The sequence below is a fragment of the Macaca mulatta genome, chromosome 3 (genome assembly GCF_049350105.2).
Source record: "Macaca mulatta isolate MMU2019108-1 chromosome 3, T2T-MMU8v2.0, whole genome shotgun sequence".
Lineage (NCBI taxonomy): Eukaryota > Metazoa > Chordata > Mammalia > Primates > Cercopithecidae > Macaca > Macaca mulatta.
The window spans coordinates 180,750,792-180,770,038 of record NC_133408.1 but is presented as its reverse complement, the minus strand read 5'-3'; the positions used below and the strand labels follow the sequence as shown (position 1 = coordinate 180,770,038).

At 41.5% G+C, this 19,247-nt stretch overlaps 1 protein-coding gene across 11 annotated transcripts in view; it reads left to right on the top strand.

Annotated features, from left to right (window-relative positions):
- Nucleotides 1-16,452: 16,452 nt before the first annotated feature.
- Nucleotides 16,453-19,247, top strand: part of BRAF (B-Raf proto-oncogene, serine/threonine kinase) — a 202,101-nt gene continuing 199,306 nt past the window's right edge. For all 11 annotated transcript variants that reach the window (XR_013415652.1, XR_013415650.1, XR_013415649.1 and 8 more), the window contains exon 1: nucleotides 16,453-16,789. Coding sequence is in view for 3 of the 11 variants with exons in the window: in XM_015135080.3 (XP_014990566.1) it covers nucleotides 16,664-16,789 (126 nt within the window). In the remaining 8 variants the exon portion in view is untranslated. The remainder of the gene's footprint in view (nucleotides 16,790-19,247) is intronic.

Below are 19,247 nucleotides of genomic sequence, written 5' to 3'. Positions count from 1 at the left end.
CATTTTCTTCACATCCTTGCCAAAACTTGTTATTTTCCGGATTTTATTCTTGTTTTAACTGCAGTCATCCTAGTTGGTATGGTTAGTATGTCATTGCTGTTTTAATTTGCATTTTTCCAAATGGTTTCTGATGCTGAGCACCTTTTCATGTGTTTACTGGTCATTTGTTTATCTTCTCTAGAGAAATATCTGTTCAAATCCTGTGCTCATTTTAAGATTGTGTTGTTTGGGGTTTTTTCCTTTCTTTCTTTCTTTTTTTTTTTTTTTTTTGGGACAGAGTCTCACTCTATCACCCAGGCTAGAGTACAACAGTGGTGTGAACATAACTGTAACCTTGAATTCCTGGGCTCATGTCGTCCTCCTGACACAGCCTTCAGAGTAGCTAGGACCACAGGTGTGTGCCACCATGCCCAGCTATTTTAAAAATATATATATTTTTGTAGTGCTGAGATCTTGCTATGTTGCCCAGGTTGGTCTTGAACTCCTGGCCTCAAGTGATGCTCCTGCCTCAGCCTCCTGAGTCATTGAGATTACAGGTATGAGCCACCATACCTGACCCTGATTACCTATTTTTTCTTTAGTTGCTTGTATTTTTGGTGTCTTATTTAAGAAACTATTGCCTAATCTAAGGTCATAAAGATTTACACCTTTGTTTCCTTCTAAGATTTATAGTTTTACATTTACCTTTAGATCTTTGATACATTTTGAGTTACTTTTGAATATGGTGTGAAGTAGGGGGTCCAAATTCATTCTTTTGCATGTGAATATACAGTTGTCCCAGGACCATTTGTTGAAAATACTATTCTTTTCCTATTGAATAATCTTGACACCTTTGTCCAAAGTTAATTGATCAGAGGTGTATGGGTTTTCCCCAGGCTTTTAATAGGTCAAGCGTCCAAAGAAGAACTTCTGTTTTGCCCCTCTGTAATAAATATATACAGCTCATCTTCATTAGATGGTACACAAATCATAAAGCTCACACACATATTAGCATAAGCAAGAAAGTAACATGGGGGCGAGGTGCAGTGGCTCTTGCCTGTAATCCCAGCACTTTGGGAAGCTGAGGCAGGTGGATCACGAGGTCAAGAGTTTGAGACCATCCTGGCCAACATGGTGAAACTCCATCTCCACTAAAAATACAAAATTAGCCAGGCGTGGTGGGGTGTGCCTGTAATCCCAGCTACTCAGGAGGCTGAGGCAGGAGAATTGCTTGAACCCGGGAGGCAGAGGTTGCAGTGAGCCGAGATCACGCCACTGCACTCCAGCATGGGTGACAGAGCAAGACTCCATCTAAAAAAAAAAAAAAAAGAAAAAAAAAAAAGTAAGACAGAAGAAAAACAAACTGTGAAGAAAATACACCAGAGAATTGGTTGGAAGGTGAGACAAGCAAGAAAGGAGGTCTGGTTCATATGGGGTCTTTTAGTCCAGGGTATGCAGTATGGGTTTTATTCTAAACGCAGTAGGAAGCCATTGGATAGGGTTGTTGTTTTTTAAAAACATTATTGGCCGGGCGCGGTGGCTCACGCCTGTAATCCCAGCACTTTGGGAGGCCGAGGTGGGCGGATCACGAGGTCAGGAGATAGAGACCATCCTGGCTCACACGGTGAAACCTCGTCTCTACTAAAAAATACAAAAAACTAGCCGGGCGAGGTGGCGGGCGCCTGTAGTCCCAGCTACTCGGGAGGTTGAGGCAGGAGAATGGCATAAACTCAGGAGGCGGAGCTTGCAGTGATCTGAGATCTGGCCACTGCACTCCAGCCTGGGCGACAGAGTGAGACTCCGTCTCAAAAAAAAAAAAAAACCAAAACATTATTTATTTATTTATTATGTATTTTTTTTTAGAGATGGAATCTTGCTCTGTGGCTCAGGCTGGTCTCAAACTCCTGGCCTCAAGTGATCCTCCTGTCTCAGCCTCCCACAAAGTGCTGGGATTACAGGTGTGAGCCACCACACCCAGTCCATTGGATAATTTTGAGTGGGAAAGTAAGATAAAAAGATTGATATTTTTAGAAAACCATCTGGCTGCCAGGTGAATTCTGGAGCATAAAGTGACAAGGGTGAAAGCAAGGAGACCATTAAGATGTTATCGTAGTATCTAGGTAAGAGACGATGATCCTTTAGATAATGTGGCAGTAGTGACAGGAGGGAGAAGTAGAAAGATTCAGGATATGTTTTAGGGGTAAAGATTTGGAGTGGTGGTGGCTTATGCCTATAATCCCAGCACTTTGGGAGGCCAAGGTGGGGGGATTGCTTGAGGTCAGGTGCTCCAGACCAGCCTGGCCAAAATGGCGAAACCCCATCTCTACTAAAAATACAAAAATTACCTGGGTATGGTGGCGCGCTCCTGTAATCCCAAAATCCCAACTACTCAGGAGGCTAAGGCATGAAACTCTCTTGAACCCGGGAGGCGGAGGTTGCAGTGAGCCAAGAGATTGCACCACTGCACTCCAGCCTGGGCAACAAGTGAGACTATATAAAAAAAAAAAAAAAAAGATTTGGAGGTAGACATAATGGATGGGGTGCTGTGGAGAGTGAGAAAGAGGACTCAAAAGTGATTTTTAAGTTTATGGCTTGAATACCTGGGTAGGTGACTGCTCAGTTGCTTTACTTCGTTTGCCTGAATGTGTAAAACTAGAGGAGAGGAACCAGGCCGGGGGGTTGGGCAATCTGGGAATTCATGTAGAGGACAGGCCTGGACCCTGAACTCTGCAAGAGCAGTCAACACAGGGAAATTAAGTTGCATGTGCGCAGATGGGTCTTGTATGTTGATAAACATCCTATGTGACTCTCACAATGAGAAGATAAATAAAAGGTGACTTCAAGGATGTGATAACAAATTCTGAGAATGACAGGAGAGGAGGAGGTGGGGGAGGAGGGGAGAGGAAGGGACTGAGGGGGAAGGAGGATGTGTTGAAGGTAGAGGGGGTGGTATTGGTATGTGGATATGTGTAGAAAGGATTATGTACTTTTCTCAATTCTGCATTAGGGTTACTAGAAAAGCCCGCTGCTGCATTGTATCATCAAGCTAGTCTTTAGGAACAAATTATATTATATTTTGTGTTTCTTTGTGGGGTTTTTCTTTGTTTGTTTTTTTGAGACAGAGTCTTGCTCTGTCACCCAGGCTGCAGTGAAATAGCTCACTACAACCTCCGCCTCCAGGGTTCAAGTCATTCTCCTGCCTCAGTCTCCCAAGTAGCTGGGACTACAGGTATGTGTCACCACACCCGGCTAATTTTTGTATTTTTAGTAGAGTCGAGGTTTCACCATGTTGGCCAGGCTGGTTTTGAACTCCCGACCTCAAGTGATCCAACCACCTTGGCCTCCCAAAGTGCTGGGATTACAAGCATGAGCCACCACAGCCGGCCTTGTTTTGTTTTATGCGACAGGGTCTCACTCTGTCACCCAGGCTGGAGTGCAGTGGCATGATCTAGGTTCACTGCAGCCTTGACCTCCCTGGCTCAGGTAATCCTCCCACCTCAGCCTCCTATGCAGCTGGGACCACAGAAGTATGCCACAATGCCTAGCTAATTTTTTGTATTTTTGTAAAGATGGGGTTTCACCATGTTTCCCAGGCTGGTCTTGAACTCCTAAGCTCAAGTGATCTGCCTGCTTTTGCCTCCCAAAGTGCTGGGATTACAGGTGCCACCGTGTCCAGCCAAATTATATATTTGGAATGTGAATGGACACTAAACTAGAACCACTAATTCACTGAAACTCATACTTGAGAAATGCTATAGGTATTATTATTATTATTATTGAGACAGGTTTTTGCTGCTGTGTTCCCCAGGTTAGGGTGCAGTGGTGTGATCATAGCTCACTGCAACCTCAATCTCCTGAGTAGCTGGGACTAGAGCACATCATCACCCTCAGCTGATTTATTATTATTATTATTATTCGTAGAAGAGGGGAGGTCTCGCTTTGTTGCCTAGGCTGCTCTTGAACACCTGGGCTCAAGGCATTCTCCCACCTTGGCCTCCCAAACTGCTGGGATTACAGGCATGAGTCACCATGCCCAGATATGTAGGTATTCTGATCAATAATATAAATAAATTTGGGGCAAGATATGTAATAATACTTGTTTACAGTATTGTTCGGAAGATTAAATAAGATTATGATTTTTTTTACTGCCTGGCAGATAGTAACCTCCTAATAAGTGATAACTATTATTGTTAAATGTAAAAAAATAAAAGATCAGAATCAGCAGAAATTGGTGGTAATGATAGCAGTTTGTTAAATGGTGTATTTAATTAATGTGGGGTTCTTTTATTATAGATCCTCTCTGAAATTCATGGTTTCTATATTTTAAAAATAGTTTTGTGTTTAATGTATGTATGTGTGATTTTTTTTCTTGAGATTTTACCTCTCTTTTGTAAGGTTGCAACAACAAAGAATGCCAGATTTCTTAAATTCTAGCAGCTTGTAGCGTTGTTTGCAATAAAACCATAAATAGTTAATGAGGCTGGGCATGGTGGCTCACCAGCTGAGTTTTATCTATTCTTTAAAGAGCATAAAATCTCAATGTGATTTATACTATTCCAGGCTGTTCAAAAAAAGATAAAAAGCCCATCAATTTACTTTAAGAAGTCAGCAAACTGTAAATCTAAACCCAATAAAGACAATACAAACAAAACCAAACCAAACCAAACAGGAAACTGTAGCTCAGTCTCATTCATGTGTACAGATGCACATTTCTAAGTTTATGGATATATATGCATGATTCCACACAATTACACTGAATTCAGAAATGTAATCAAGATTTTTTAAAGGTGGTTGACTAACAGAAAACCTGTCAATATAATCCAATATATCAACAGATTTAAGAGGAAAACTATATGATCATGTCAAGTTACATGATATATATGATCATGAAAATATAATTGATATAACTCAATAGCCATTCCTAACAAAAAATTCTACATAAATTAGATATAGAAGAAAATTATTAATATAATAGACTATTTACCAAAACCCAACAGGAAATGTCCTAAATAGTAAAATACCAAAAATTGTTTAATTAAAATCAATAACTAGTTGATTTTAGTAACTACAACAGCATGCTATACCAGCAGTGTTATTACTTAACACTGGCTTGAACAGTCTAGTACCTTCAGTAAGAGAGGAAAAACAGTATAAATATTAGTGGCACGAGCCAAGATCACGCCACTTCACTCCAGCCTGGGCAATAGAGCAAGACTCTGTATCAAAAAAGGAGAAAGGAAGGAAGAAGGAAGGAAGGAAGGAAGAAGGAAGGAAGGAAGGAAGGAAGGGAGGGAGGGAGGGAGGGAGGGAGGGAGGGAGGGAGGGAGGGAGGGAAAGAGAAGAAAGAGAAGAAAGAAAAGAAAGAAAAGAAAGAAAGAAAAGAAGGAAGGAAGGTTGGCCGGGCGCGGTGGCTCACGCCTGTAATCCCAGCACTTTGGGAGGCTGAGGCGGGTGGATCACGAGGTCAGGAGATCGAGACCATCCTGGCTGACATGGTGAAACCCCGTCTCTACTAAAACTACAAAAAAATTAGCCGGGCGTGGTGGCTGGCGCCTATAGTCCCAGTTACTTGGGAGGCTGAGGCAGGAGAATGGCGTGAACCCGGGAGGCACAGCTTGCAATGAGCCACTGCAAAATGAGATTGAGCCACTGCACTCCAGCCTGGGTGACAGAGCGAGACTCCGTCTCAAAAAAAAAAAAAAAAAAAAAGGAAGGAAGGGGAAAAAAAGAAAAGAAAGGAAGGAAGGAAGGAAGGAAAGAAAGAAGGAAGGAAAGAAAGGAAGGAAAGAAAGAAAGAAGAAATAAAGAGAGGGAAAGCATTCACGTGCTTGGATGAGAAGACTACTATTAAAACATGCGAGAGGAACTGAGGAGATATAGATCAGAAGATACAAAGCGGTGGATATGCAGGATGAACAAGTTTCAAGATTTAATGTACATGAAGACTAAAGTTAATAAAATTGGTCAGGCACAGTGGCTCATGCCTGTAGTCCCAGCACGTTGAGGGGCCGAGGTGGGTGGATCATTTGAGGTCGGGAGTTCAAGACCAGCCTGGACAACATGGTAAAATCCCACCTCTACTAAAAATACCAAAAAAAAAAAAAAAAAAAAAAAAATTAGCCAGGTGTGGTGGCAGGCACCTGTAATCCCAATTACTCAGGAGGCTAAGGCAGGAGAATTGCTAGAACTTGGGAGGTGGAGGTTACAGTGAGCGAAGATTGTGCCACTGCACAACAGCCTGGGCGACAGAGTGAGACACCAACTCAAAAAAACAAAAACAAAAAACAAATAAAGTTAATAAAATTGTATTAGGGATGTTTGTTTAAAACAACAAAGTAGACTTTAGCTGCTCTTGTCACCGAAAAAGAAACTATGTGACATTATAGATGTTAATCTGCTTCACTTTAGTAACCATTTTACTGTCTATTTGTACCCTATAACATCATGTTTAAACCTGAAATAGGTTATTAACAATAACATCTATTTGTAAAAACATCTATTTGTAAAAACTAGGTAAGTCAATTTTCCCAAAATGATGTATAAATGTAGTTAAATTGTAATTAGTACTCAAATAGGCAGTGAGTGATCTGGATTAAATATCTTTAAGAGTTACACGGACAGGCTGGGCACAGTGGCTCATGCCTGTAATCCTAGCACTTTGGGAGGCCGAAGCGGGTGGATCACTTGAGATCAGGATTCAAAAGCAGCCTGGCCAACATGGTAAAAACCCACATCTACTAAAAATACAAAAAAGGTAGCCAGGTGTGGTGGCAGACACCTGTAATCCCAGCTACTCAGGAGACTGAGGCAGGAGAATTGCTTGAACCTGGGAGGTGGAGGTTCAGTTTTTTGAAGGAGGAGCTAATTTTTTGTATTTTTAGCAGAGATGGGGTTTCACCATGTTGGCCAGGCTGGTCTCAAACTCCTGACCTACACTGACCCTCCCATCTTGGCCTCCCAAAGTGCTGGGATTACAGACTTGAGCCACCACACCCAGCCTACATTCATGAAGAGAAATTCTTACATGAACAGTACCATCTATAAAACCACACTAATTCTGAATAATGTAAGAGAGATACATATATATATATATGCATCTCTGAATAATTAGAATATTTGCCTCTCAAGCCATTAGGTTACTTTAATGTATAAAATATACAAACTGTGATTAACATATATACTAGCAATCTAAATAATATATATCTATAAAATGTTTAATATTTGGCCTAAATCATCTAATAATGAGCTATTAAAATAAAAATGTAAGGAAATGATGAAGGCAGATGTTGAAACCAGAACTTCAAACCCAGGAGTAACTGAGATACCCAGAGAAGTATCAAAGTAATAAATAAAAGGGAAATATTCATATTTTCCTTCAGTAGAGGACACCTAATGTGGAAAGATGTGAAAGTGAAGACATATACATTTACCAATCTGCTGTTGAAAAACTTCTGAAGTAGCTGAACTCAATTACTAAAAATGATTACATGGATTCACTGAAATATTTATATTATATCTGCAATAGAGAACAAAGGATAGAATTAGTATTTGTCTTTAAATAATAAAGTCAAAAGGTGGTAACTAACTGAGATTTTAAAAAATTACAGGTTGAGTAGCTGATGAAGCAGAAAGTGGGAATTGTAGAGCTCAGTTTGGGACTTGCCAGTTTGGCAGTGTTTGTGATATATTCAGGTGCAGACAACTAGTAGGTAGTTGGATACAACAGATTGAGGCCGGGGGAAACATTATTGTAAATAAAACCAATGGAATGGGTAACAGGGTAGAAGGAGTTCTGCAATGGACCAAATGTTTGTGTTCCCCCCCAACAAGTTCATACGCTAACATCATAATCCCCAATATTAGGAGGCAAGAGCTTTGGAGGGTCATGAGGATGAAGCCCTCATGAATGGGACTAGTGACCTTATAAAAAGGGGCCCCAGAGAGCTCTCATGTCCTCTTTCTGCCATGTGAGAACACAATAAGAAGACGGCAGAGTGTAACACAGAAGAGGGCCCTCACCAGAACCTGGCCATGCTGGCACCATGATCTCAGACTTCTATCCTCAAGAACTGTGAGAAATAATTTTTGTTGTTTTGAAGCCACCCAGCCTGTAGTACTTTGCTATAGTGGCCTGAACTGACTGAGACAAGTTCTATAAGAAAAGAAATAGGCAAAGAATGGAGCCCTGTGTTACACCAAAAGTTAAACTGCAGATGGTCAAAACTGATCCCATTACGGAAACCAAGAAAGAACTGGCCTTCAAGAAAAGAAGCAGGAGTATGTAGCATCATGACATCTAAAGCAACAGATGTTTTCAAGAAAAAGGAAACAGTCAAAAACATCAAATGCAAAAAGAGGAGCAACACTTCATATTGTGAGGCAGGAAAGGAAGTAAGAAAGAACAAAAATGCATACAAGTTTATAGTTGTAATTTGAAGCTACAGAGTTCATATCTTAGAGCCTATATTTTCCCTGTGCAGTGGGAAGCAAGATCTCATAAAAACATATCTATACCAAAGGATCAAACACAAGAGCAAAGCACAGATTTGAAAATCGGCATCAGAGATATTAAACACACAAAAACAGGCCAGGCGTGGTGGCTCACGCCTATAATCCTAGCACTTTGGGAGGTCGAGGAGGGCGGATCACGTGGTCAAGAGTTCGAGACTAGCCTGACCAACATGGTGAAACCCTGTCTCCACTAAAAATACAAAAATCAGCTGGGCATGGTGGTATGCACCTGTAATCCCAGTTACTCAGGAGGCTGAGGCAGGAGAATCGCTTGAACCCGGGAGGCAGAGGTTGCAGTGAGCCAAGATCACGCCACCGCACTCCAGCCTTGGTGACAGAGGGAGACTCCATCTCAAAAAACAAACAAAAAAAACAAAAACAAAAACCACACACACACACACACACACAGAAATTCTGGTATCTATAAAAGTGGGGGTACTATTAGATATGTACTCTTTAACAGTGTACTGTATTTAAAGCTATCCTACAGTAATGATAAATGTTAAAACAAACAAAAAAATCAAAGACTGTCATTGTTCAGATTATATAAACAGCCTAGCACAGTGGCTGGCACACAGTAGTTATGCAATAAATATTTGTTGAATAACTGAAGAAATTAAAAAATGGAACTAGGGGACACCATAAAAATATTTTAAGAAACCAGGAAAGGTTTTGCTGTAAATGTTTATAATAAAAAACATGTATTCCAAATAAACACTTAGAATAATATACCTATATTTAATATATGGGAAAATTTCTACTCGATAGGTAGAGATACATTACAAGGTCTTATTAAAACTTTTTTTTTTTTTTTTTTTTTTGAGACGGAGTCTCGCTCTGTCACCCAGGCTGGAGTGCAGTGGCCGGATCTCAGCTCACTGCAAGCTCCGCCTCCCGGGTTCACGCCATTCTCCTGCCTCAGCCTCCTGAGTAGCTGGGACTACAGGCGCCTGCCACCTCGCCCGGCTAAGTTTTTGTATTTTTAGTAGAGACGGGGTTTCACTGTGTTACCCAGGATGGTCTCGATCTCCTGACCTCGTGATCTGCCCGTCTCGGCCTCCCAAAGTGCTGGGATTACAGGCTTGAGCCACCGCGCCCGGCCGGTCTTATTAAAACTTGATCAAAACCCATAAAAAAAATGTTGTCTTGGCTGGGCGTGGTGGCTCACACCTGTAATCCCAGCACTTTGGGAGGCTGAGGCAGGCGGATCACCTGATATCAGGAGTTCAAGACCAGCCCGACCAACATGGAGAAACCCCATCTCTACTAAAAATACAAAATTAGCCTGGCGTGGTGGTGCATACCTGTAATCCCAGCTACTTGGGAGGCTGAGGCAGGAGAATTGCTTGAACCTGGGAGGCAGAGGTTGCAGTGAGCTGAGATAGCGCCATTGCACTCCAGCCTGGGCAATAAGAGCGAAACTCCATCTCAAAAAAAAAAAAAGGTTGTCCTGCAGACTCTTATTGTCTATGAATCATGATGCAAAATGGTTTAATTCCAAAGTATCAGAAAACAAAAAGCATCTACAAAATAATTTATCAGGAATAGAGTTTAGGCAGATAATGCAAGAAGAAGGTAACAATACAATAGTAACAGTAATAGATACCTAACATGTTGTTAATTGTCTGCAAGAAACATTCCTTTAGAAACTCATTACAACATTTTATTACCTTAAATGTATATTATTTTTATGTTACAAAAGAAAAATTTCTTTCAGTTTTTTTTTGAGAAAATTTCAAATGTACAGAAAACTTAAAAAATAGTATTACAGGGCCAGATGTAGTGGCTTGTGCCTATAATCCTAGCATTTCAGGAGGCCGAGGCAGGAGGATTGCTTGAGGCCAGGAGTTTGAGACAAGCTAGGGCAACACAGTGAAACCTTGTCTCTACAAAACGTTTTCAAACTTTAAAAAAGAATAGCATTACAATTACTATATGCTTCGTCTAGATTAATCAATTGTTTTTCTTCCTCAATTGTTAATATTTATCACATTTTCTTTATTTCTCTGTCTCTTTTTCTTAACTACTTAAAAATTGAAGACATGATATTTCATCCCTAAACACTACTTCCTCATAAAATAAGGAAAGAACATTAATTAAATTAATTACTATTAACTCAAAATTATAACTTGGTATACAGCCCATATTTAAATTTTCCCAATTGCCCCAAAAATATCCTTGTAGTTTATTTTCTTATTCAGGATTCAGTTGTTTCATGCATTGTATCTGGTTCTTACATCTCCTTAATCTCTTTTAATCTAGAATAATCCCCCCTGCTTGACTTTTTTGTTCCTCATAATATAGAATTTTTGAAGAGTTAAAGTGATTTGTCTTGTCCCACAATCTGGATTTGACTATTTCCTTATGATTATATTCAGGTTAAGCACCTTTTTGGCCCAAATACCCGCACTACATAGGTGACACTTCGCACAAGCACTTACATAATGTTGAATTGTATCCCTGTTTGTGATGCTAAATTTGTTAGCTTGAGGTGACTGCCACATCTCTCCATTTTAAAGGTAGTATCTCCCTTTGCAATTGATAAGATCTGTGTGATGGTACTGTGAAGCCATGAGACTGTCCTAGACCTCAAAAATCCTTCACCCAGTAATACTTTTAGCAACTCTTGATGGTTCTGACCTGGAGTAGTTTTTATATTGGTGGTCGCAAAATAGTGACTTTTCTAAATCTGTCATTCATTTTCTCTATAGTAACTAGAATTCGTCCTTAAAAGAAACTTCACTTCCTACCTTTCTTTCAACACTTTTCTTTCACACACTCTTTCTCTCTTTCATTATTATCGACTTACGGATTTAAAAACATTAAATATATTGCAACTCATTTCTGTCATTATTATTTCTTATCTTTCTATTGTCCTATTTTGTACCAATGGGGGTCTTGTAGTTGGCTCCTTTTGACATGACCTAGTAGTCTTTAATAAAGTCATTGATCTCAAGCATACCAAGGCTTGTCATATGCAAGCTCAATTTATGAAGTTCCTGCCCTAGATCTGGAATCAGCCATTTCTCAAAAGAGCCCTGGTTACCTTTAGTGGAGAACAGCATTTCAAAATCAAGATGCAGGTACCAGGTATACTTATTGTTACTCCTAAGCACCCCTTTCAGTGGGCAGAGCTAAGAGTACATGAATACACACACACACACACACACACACACACACACACACACACTCCTATGTTCATATTGCTACCTCAAATTCAAATACAACACCAAAGGGTTCTTCTTCAATTTCCCTTGTTCTATATTTGTTTCTCACTTTTTCCACAGGAAAAACCCTGATTCCCAACTTTAACATACGTACTTATTCGGTTCTATCACACAATAAGCACAGCATTGTTTCAGAATTACAAACCAATATTGCTATCAATAACAAACCTTCTAAATAAAGTTAAAGGTTTACTTGTAGTTTGTTTTGTCCAAATTTGGTTGCAAGAAACCAAATTTGCATGGACCAAATTTGGAACAGTATTCAATTGATGGGTCTATGTTTTAAGAAGAACATTGAAAAGAGTACACAGCAAGAAGAGAAAATGCTTGGAAGAGAAAGTGCTACAGGAAACAGTTTCCCTCAAATACTTAAAAGAAGTTACATAGAATAAGAAATAGGCTCATCCTGTGTTCCTCTAGAAGGCAAAACTCAGACCAGAATATAGATGTCATAAAGAGGAGGATTTCAATTCAACTTCAGAAACTGTTAGAGTTGAATGTACTGTATTAGCAAGGTCCCCATCATTAAAGTATTTAGACAGAGTCTGGAATTCCACACAGGGGTTTCTGAGCATTTCTCAGTGGGAGAGTTGTGCTGAATCAACTCTATAATTCTATTTTCTGTTCACACCTAAACAGCTTCTGGAAGCAGACCTCCATTAAACAATATAGGAAGTGTCGTTATTCATAATAATGACCTTGATTCATAAAGAAATATTGAACTATGATCAGTTATACATCATTGAATCTGGTTGGCACTGCAGAAGCTTCCTAGAGGCTGCTTGCTTGTTTTCCAGTAGTTGATCATATCAGTGTGGGATCAGAGCTGGCTGGGCAGGCCTGGCTGGCTGGTGGGACTCTCCAGCATCTATTATAATAGAATGCAGGATTCGAGATAGAAATGCTGGTAGGAAATAAACTTGCGTCCGGGGAAGAAAGGGTCAGACCTGGCAGTAAAGCTCTGAACAGTGTCTCAGTCATCAGCTGAAGCAATGCTCTGAGCGGTGCCTCTCACCTAGATTTGTTTTCCAACTTCCTGTGAATACATGAATGCCTTAGGGCGAAAGGGGATTTTGAATAAAACCTAAAAGTGCTGTGTTGATTTAAATGTCTCTAAGACTTTAGAATGCAAGATAATGCTGCTTTGATGCCTATATGGCACACTACAACACAAAAGGGAAAGTTTTGGCTCAGAACACGCACTGGTTTAGCTTATTATGGGCTATGGGCTGCAGGAACACTGTTTTGTGCAGAGGGTTTCAGTACATCAACACTGCCTATGGCAGCACTGGGGGTTTGGCGGAGGTGCTCAGAAGACAGGCTGTGTCCAATGGCAAAGGACTTGTATCTATTTTTGCATGCAGTGGAGGCCTCAGAAGCTGAAAAAAGAAGGTAAGGGCTTGTTCATTAGCATACTATATTAGTCCATTTTCATGCTGCTGATAAAGACATACCCTAGACTGGGCAATTTACAAAAGAAAGAGGTTTAATTGGACTTACAGTTCCACAGGGCTGTGGCTGGGGAAGCTGCACAATCACTGCAGAAGGCAAGGAGGAGCAAGTCAATGTATTACATGGATGGTAGCAGGCAAAGAGAGAGTTTGTGCAGGGAAACTCCCATTTTTAAAACCATCAGATCTTGTGAGACTCATTCACTATCATGAGAACAGCGCAGGGAAGACCTACTCCCTTAATTCAATCAGCTCCCACCGGGTCCCTCCCACAACACATGGGAATTCAAGATGAGATTTGGGTGGGGACACAACCAAATACTGAGATGTATCTTGGTGATTACTAGTAATAAAAAGGAGAGAAAGTTGACTGGTGTAGAACCCTTTGGAAGAAGGTGTGTATGTGGCTACAGAGTAGCCAGTTTATTATTCTAAACACGACCTGTGGTGGCTGTAAATTATTTGACACTTCATTGAGAAGTGGGCTCTATATCCCTTCTCCTTGAATTTCAGCCCGACTTAGTGACTCGCTCATAATATACAAGGATGGAGCAGAAGTCATGCTGTGTGGCTTTGGAGGCTAGATCATAAAATGCAATTCAGCTTTAACCTTGTTTACTGAAACACTAGCATTTGAAGCCCTGAGCTGCTTCGTAAGAAGTCTGACTACTCTGAGGCAGCCATGCTAGGAGGAAACTCAGGCCGCATGAAGAGTAGGTTTAGGTATTCTGGCTGACTGCCCTACCTGAGGTCCCAGCTTCAACCACCAGCCATGTCAGAAAATATGCTCCCAAAGGATTTCAGTCTTCCACCATTGAGACACTCCCAGGCATTGAGTCTTCCCAGATGAAGCCCCAGACATCATGGAGCAGAGATAAGCCATCTTTGCTGTGCCTTGTCTGAATTCTGACTGAGAGGGTAATTTTATATTTTTCAGAGGGCAAAAGTATAATGTTTGATCCTCACAATGATACAGTTAGGCAGGTTGGACTAGCATTATTATAACCTTCATTTTATAGATTAAAAAACAAAATAACAGGGATTTAAGCTTACCTGCTTTGCGACTATATAGGTAAGGTGTGGAGTGCTGACACTAAAATCCTGATCTTTGGACTCCAAAGCTTATGCTTTCTCTCTTGTTTCCCACTTGGACACTGTAGGACTTTAGAACGGCCTAAGGAAGTAAAATAGGATATATACAGAATTTTAAGACAAGGTCAGAAAATGTCGAATGAGTAGAACGCTAAGAAGAATCAATATTAAATGGATGAGACCAGTCATCCTATGGAGAAATAATCATGGAAAATCTGAACTACAGATTGATGCTGACAAGACTAGAATTCAAAATGGAACCAATGCGAGGAAAAAAAAACCCTTAAGACTTTTAATGTTATAAGGAAGTGTTACAATGATATAACATTTTTAGCAGTTAATTTTTTAAAAATGAAATAGGACAGTTAGAGAATTAAAAAAAACTCTTGCCACTTGTGTTTCTGATGAAAGGGTGATGAAAGGGAAAAGGTGTCATGACTAGCTATTTCAGTCTGCTTCTAAGTATGTCCTTATAGTAAAGGGTGCTTCAGATTCGTTTAGCTTGATTACATCATCCCTTATGATCATTTACTCTACATTTGCCAAGCCACTTTTTGATTTAAATTTATTTCCTCATGGAAACTTTCCTACTTGGAGGAGAATGTACAATGAAGTTAACAAAGCATATCATGTTCGTGTTTTTTTTTTTTTTTTTTTTGGAGAGAGTCTGGCTCTGTTGCCCAGGCTGGAGTTCAGCGGTGCAATCTCGGCTCACTGCAACCTCCGCCTCCCAGGTTCAAGTGATTCTCCTGCCTCAGGCTCCTGAGTAGCTGGGATTACAAGTGTGGACCATCACAACAGGCTAATTTTTTGTACTTTTAATAGAGATGAGGTTTCTCCATGTTGGCCAGGCTGGTCTCAAACTCCTGGCCTCAGGTGATCCACCCACGTTGGACTCCCAAAGTGTTGGGATTACAGGCGTGAGCCACTGCGCCCAGCCTACAATGTTCATCTTATGGGTTATATTTTTTCAATGCAGAAGAATGTTAGTATTCCGATTCATCAAGCAGCCTCACACACCATCCTTCACCTGAGAGTAAGCATCAGCTCCCAGGCTTATTATGGTGACCCTAATCAATATGAAGACACCCTGTTTCAGAAGTCAGTAGGACACCTTTCTATTTCTTGAATCATCCAAAATACAGTAAGGAGGTCGTTCGTGACCTCCCCCATGATGGGAAGTACTAAAAGGCAGAATCCACCTAGCTTTTCATGACTTCATGTTTAGGTTACTTTGGTGATTCACTCCAGGCCATTGGGAGCCCACAGTAATTGTTTCTCGTTCCCGTTTCTCTCTTCCTTAAACATTTCTTTTCCAATTATTTATTTTTATTAGATACATGCATTTTTAATAATGAATTTCATTCTGTAATTGGGCTTCTCAAAGATAATTGACCTCTTCTCTCCCAATTGTTTTCATGCGTATTTTGCAGAGAATGCTTGGAATATTCTGTTCATGAAAGGCACAAAGTACATAAAATATTTTGAGTGATTCTTTTCAAAATAAAAATTAGTTTTGATGCTTCAGTTGTCTAGAATGCTATGTGCCTTGCACAGGCCCTATGGCATGGAAAGTGCTCAATTGATATTTGTTAAATGAATGAATCTGGAAAACGAAAAATACACGAAACATTTTATTCCTCAACAATGAAGAAAAAGCTTTTAGACTTCCATTTAGACTCATTTTAACTAGCTGAATTCTTCAATGAAAAGAAAACAAGCCTCGCACTGCTAATTTAGCTGTTCCTAAATATATTTCCATCAAATTCTGCTTGGCTGTTTCAACCTTGGGGTTGAAGTCCTTATTTTTATGACACAGAGACGTTCATTGCAGTGGAAATAGCAAATAGTATTGGCTTCCCCGCCTTTCTCCCTCTAGGATTTCAACTTCTCCTCGAACACCAGCCCTGCTCTTCTAGTAAATCCCACATTAGAGAACAGGCTGAGGATGGACGAGACGAAAGGAAAGTAGGAAATCGGAGCCATGGAAACGGCGGAGCGGAGGCAAAGTGTGAGAGCGCGGGTGGTTAGAGGGTAAGGAACCCTCCTCTGACGACGGCGCGAGGGCGCTCCACAGATTACGTCACGCACCGGGGTGACGTCACGACCGTGACACGCGGGTGACGCCGTTGCCGCGGCGACTTCTCGTCGTCTCCGCCCCCTTCCCCCGCTCCCCCCCCCCACCCCCGCCTAGCGTCCTTCCCCCAATCCCCTCAGGCTCGGCTGCGCCCGGGGCCGCGGGCCGGTACCTGAGGTGGCCCAGGCGCCCTCCGCCCGCGGCGCTGCCCGGGCCGCTCCTCCCCGCGCCCCCCGTGCCTCCGCCTCCGCCTCCCCCAGCTCTCCGCCTCCCTTCCCCCTCCCCGCCCGGCAGCGGCCGCTCGGGCCCCGGCTTTCGGTTATAAGATGGCGGCGCTGAGCGGTGGCGGTGGTGGCGGCGCGGAGCCGGGCCAGGCTCTGTTCAACGGGGACATGGAGCCCGAGGCCGGCGCCGCGGCCTCTTCGGCTGCGGACCCTGCCATTCCGGAGGAGGTGAGTGCCGGCGCCACCCTGCCGCCCTCCCGACTCCGGGCTCGGCGGCTGGCTGGTGTTTATTTTGGAAAGAGGCAGCGGTGGGGGCTTGGTGCCCTCAGCCACCTTCTCGGGCCGGCTCCGCTAGCTGGGAGGTGGGCATCGCCCCCGCGTCCCTTTCCGTCATGCAGCGCCTTCCTACGTAAACACACACAATGGCCCGGGGGGTTTCCCTGGCCCCCACCCCAGATGTGGGGATTGGGGCAGCGGTAGTTGAGCGGGAGGTTATCAATAGGGGGCGAAACTCAGGGTTGGTCCGAGAAGGTCACGACTGGCTGAAGTATCGAGCTCGGCATCTCTTCGATGTTTTCGTTATTTGGGGGGTGGGGGCGGCGGCGGCCTCGAGGTGGAGGATATAGGTTAGTAGCTGGGGCTGGGACCACAACCCGAGTTACTGTCGCGTGCAATTCTTACATGGTCGTGGGGGTGATGGGGCTCATGATTTCCTCTCTCTCCTCTCCCGGACTGTCCTCCTTCTCAGGCCGCTGCCCTTTTTCACGTTTCTATTTGGGGGGTTTCTCTTCACCTGTTTTACCCAGCAAATGATTTTGATTTAGTCTTTACTTTTTCACTCCTGAATCGCAGTTTCCTATGCCTTTTCTGGTGTCTGGTCCTCTATTCCTAATGTTTGTCGTGCTCTGTCGCTGACTGGTAACCCCCATTCTATTCCCATCTACCGCCCGCTCATTTTCCAGTTGTCGGACCTGCCTGTCTTCTAACCCCACTTCCCACTTAAGAGCATTTTTGCACTTCTCTTACCCTGGTCCTCTTGAGGCTCTATACTTCATCTCACCACTCCCTAACATTGTTGTCTGTTGTTATCCTCACAAATCCTCCTGGACACTTTGGAGCTACTTATTTCTGAGCCCAGAAGCTGTCAAGATTCCATCAGGTTTCACTTGGCTCTTTTCGCCCTTGCACTACTGGCACTTTTGGGCTAGTCTTCCATTGTGCATTCACACCTCTTTATTCCTACCCATTTTTATAGTTCTGATTGATTTCTTAGTGTTGTCCTCCTTTTTGTCCTATTTTTTTTCCTTTTACTTTTTCCTCTCCAGTCCTTGCTTCTCTTAGCCTGTTTTTTCATTAGCCTCTTAGCACTGTGTCAAATTATTTACGTTTTGTTTTTTATTACATAAAATTTATTACAAATATTTGGTATTTTATTACATAAAATAATGCACTTTATTATGCTTTACGAATAAGCTATGGTATAGTAATTGTGTTTACAGTTATTGATTAGGCAATGTGACTTACTCTGTTGACTATGCTCAAAGTTCTCTTTTCTACCTACTGTTGACATCTGATTATCTGATTTCTCAATTCTCATAACGTCCCATTCTTCTCTCTGCAATTCCTTTTTTTTTTTTGCATCATTATCTTTGGAAATTCATCCAATATGCTTACTTTATTCAGCATCAGCTTGTTTATGATAATGTTTATTTTCTACTCTTTTATATCATCTTTATCTACATGCCTAAAATGTGTTCTGTATCATCATTTGATCTGTTCTAAAATTTCTCATTTTTAAGTTTCTTAAAATCATTCCACTTTTCAGTTTTTATTTTTGCTTAGATCGGTTTCCTCTCATATCTGTTCCTTTCCCCCAGCTTCTTCGTTTCTAAGGAGAAAGCTTTTCTCTACTTCAATTTCCTAGTTTATTCTGTTTCCCTCGTCTCCAGTTACCATTCATTTTGCCTTGTTTCCTGGCTTTTGGTACTTAACTTTCTGAAGCTTCCTCTTCTCCACACCTCCACGTTCCTTCTTGTTTATAAACATCTTTGTTTCCGTTGACATGGAAATTTATTTTTAGGATACATTGTTTTTAATGGATAAATACTAGGGGTCACATCTGCTGTCTGTTTTCTCCAGGAATCGGATATGCCTTTGTCTTAACCAGGCACAGGTGCCTCTGGGCTTTATTTTACTCTGTAATAGATGTGTAGTTTTGTTGAATTGTATACTGTTTGAAGACTACTACAGAGTGGAACATTGAGTAAAGTAATGGGTAGGGGTTATGAATTGTAATTCTCTGATTATAAAATTGTTTATATTGGGAACTTTGTTGCAGAGTTATTGGAACAGTTTGCAATTCTGTAAAGAAGGCTTTTGTGAAGTAAAATCTCTACCCTTCTATTTTATTTGAAAGGGCCAGATTGTTTGGAACGGTACCCCCTGAAGAGTCTGATTTAATAAGTGAGAGCGACGGCAATAGATTTCTGTATTTGGCACGTCTTGAGCAGTTCCCATGTACCAACCTTGAGAACCTCTAGGCTAGCTGAATTTAAGTATAAATTGCCAGTAATTGGAAAGCACATTTACATCTTCTGAAACTATAAGGATACTCTAATTTTATTTGGTTGAAAGACAATTGTTTCCCACCGTCCCCTCTACCCAGGTTTTAATGTTTAGTGGTGAA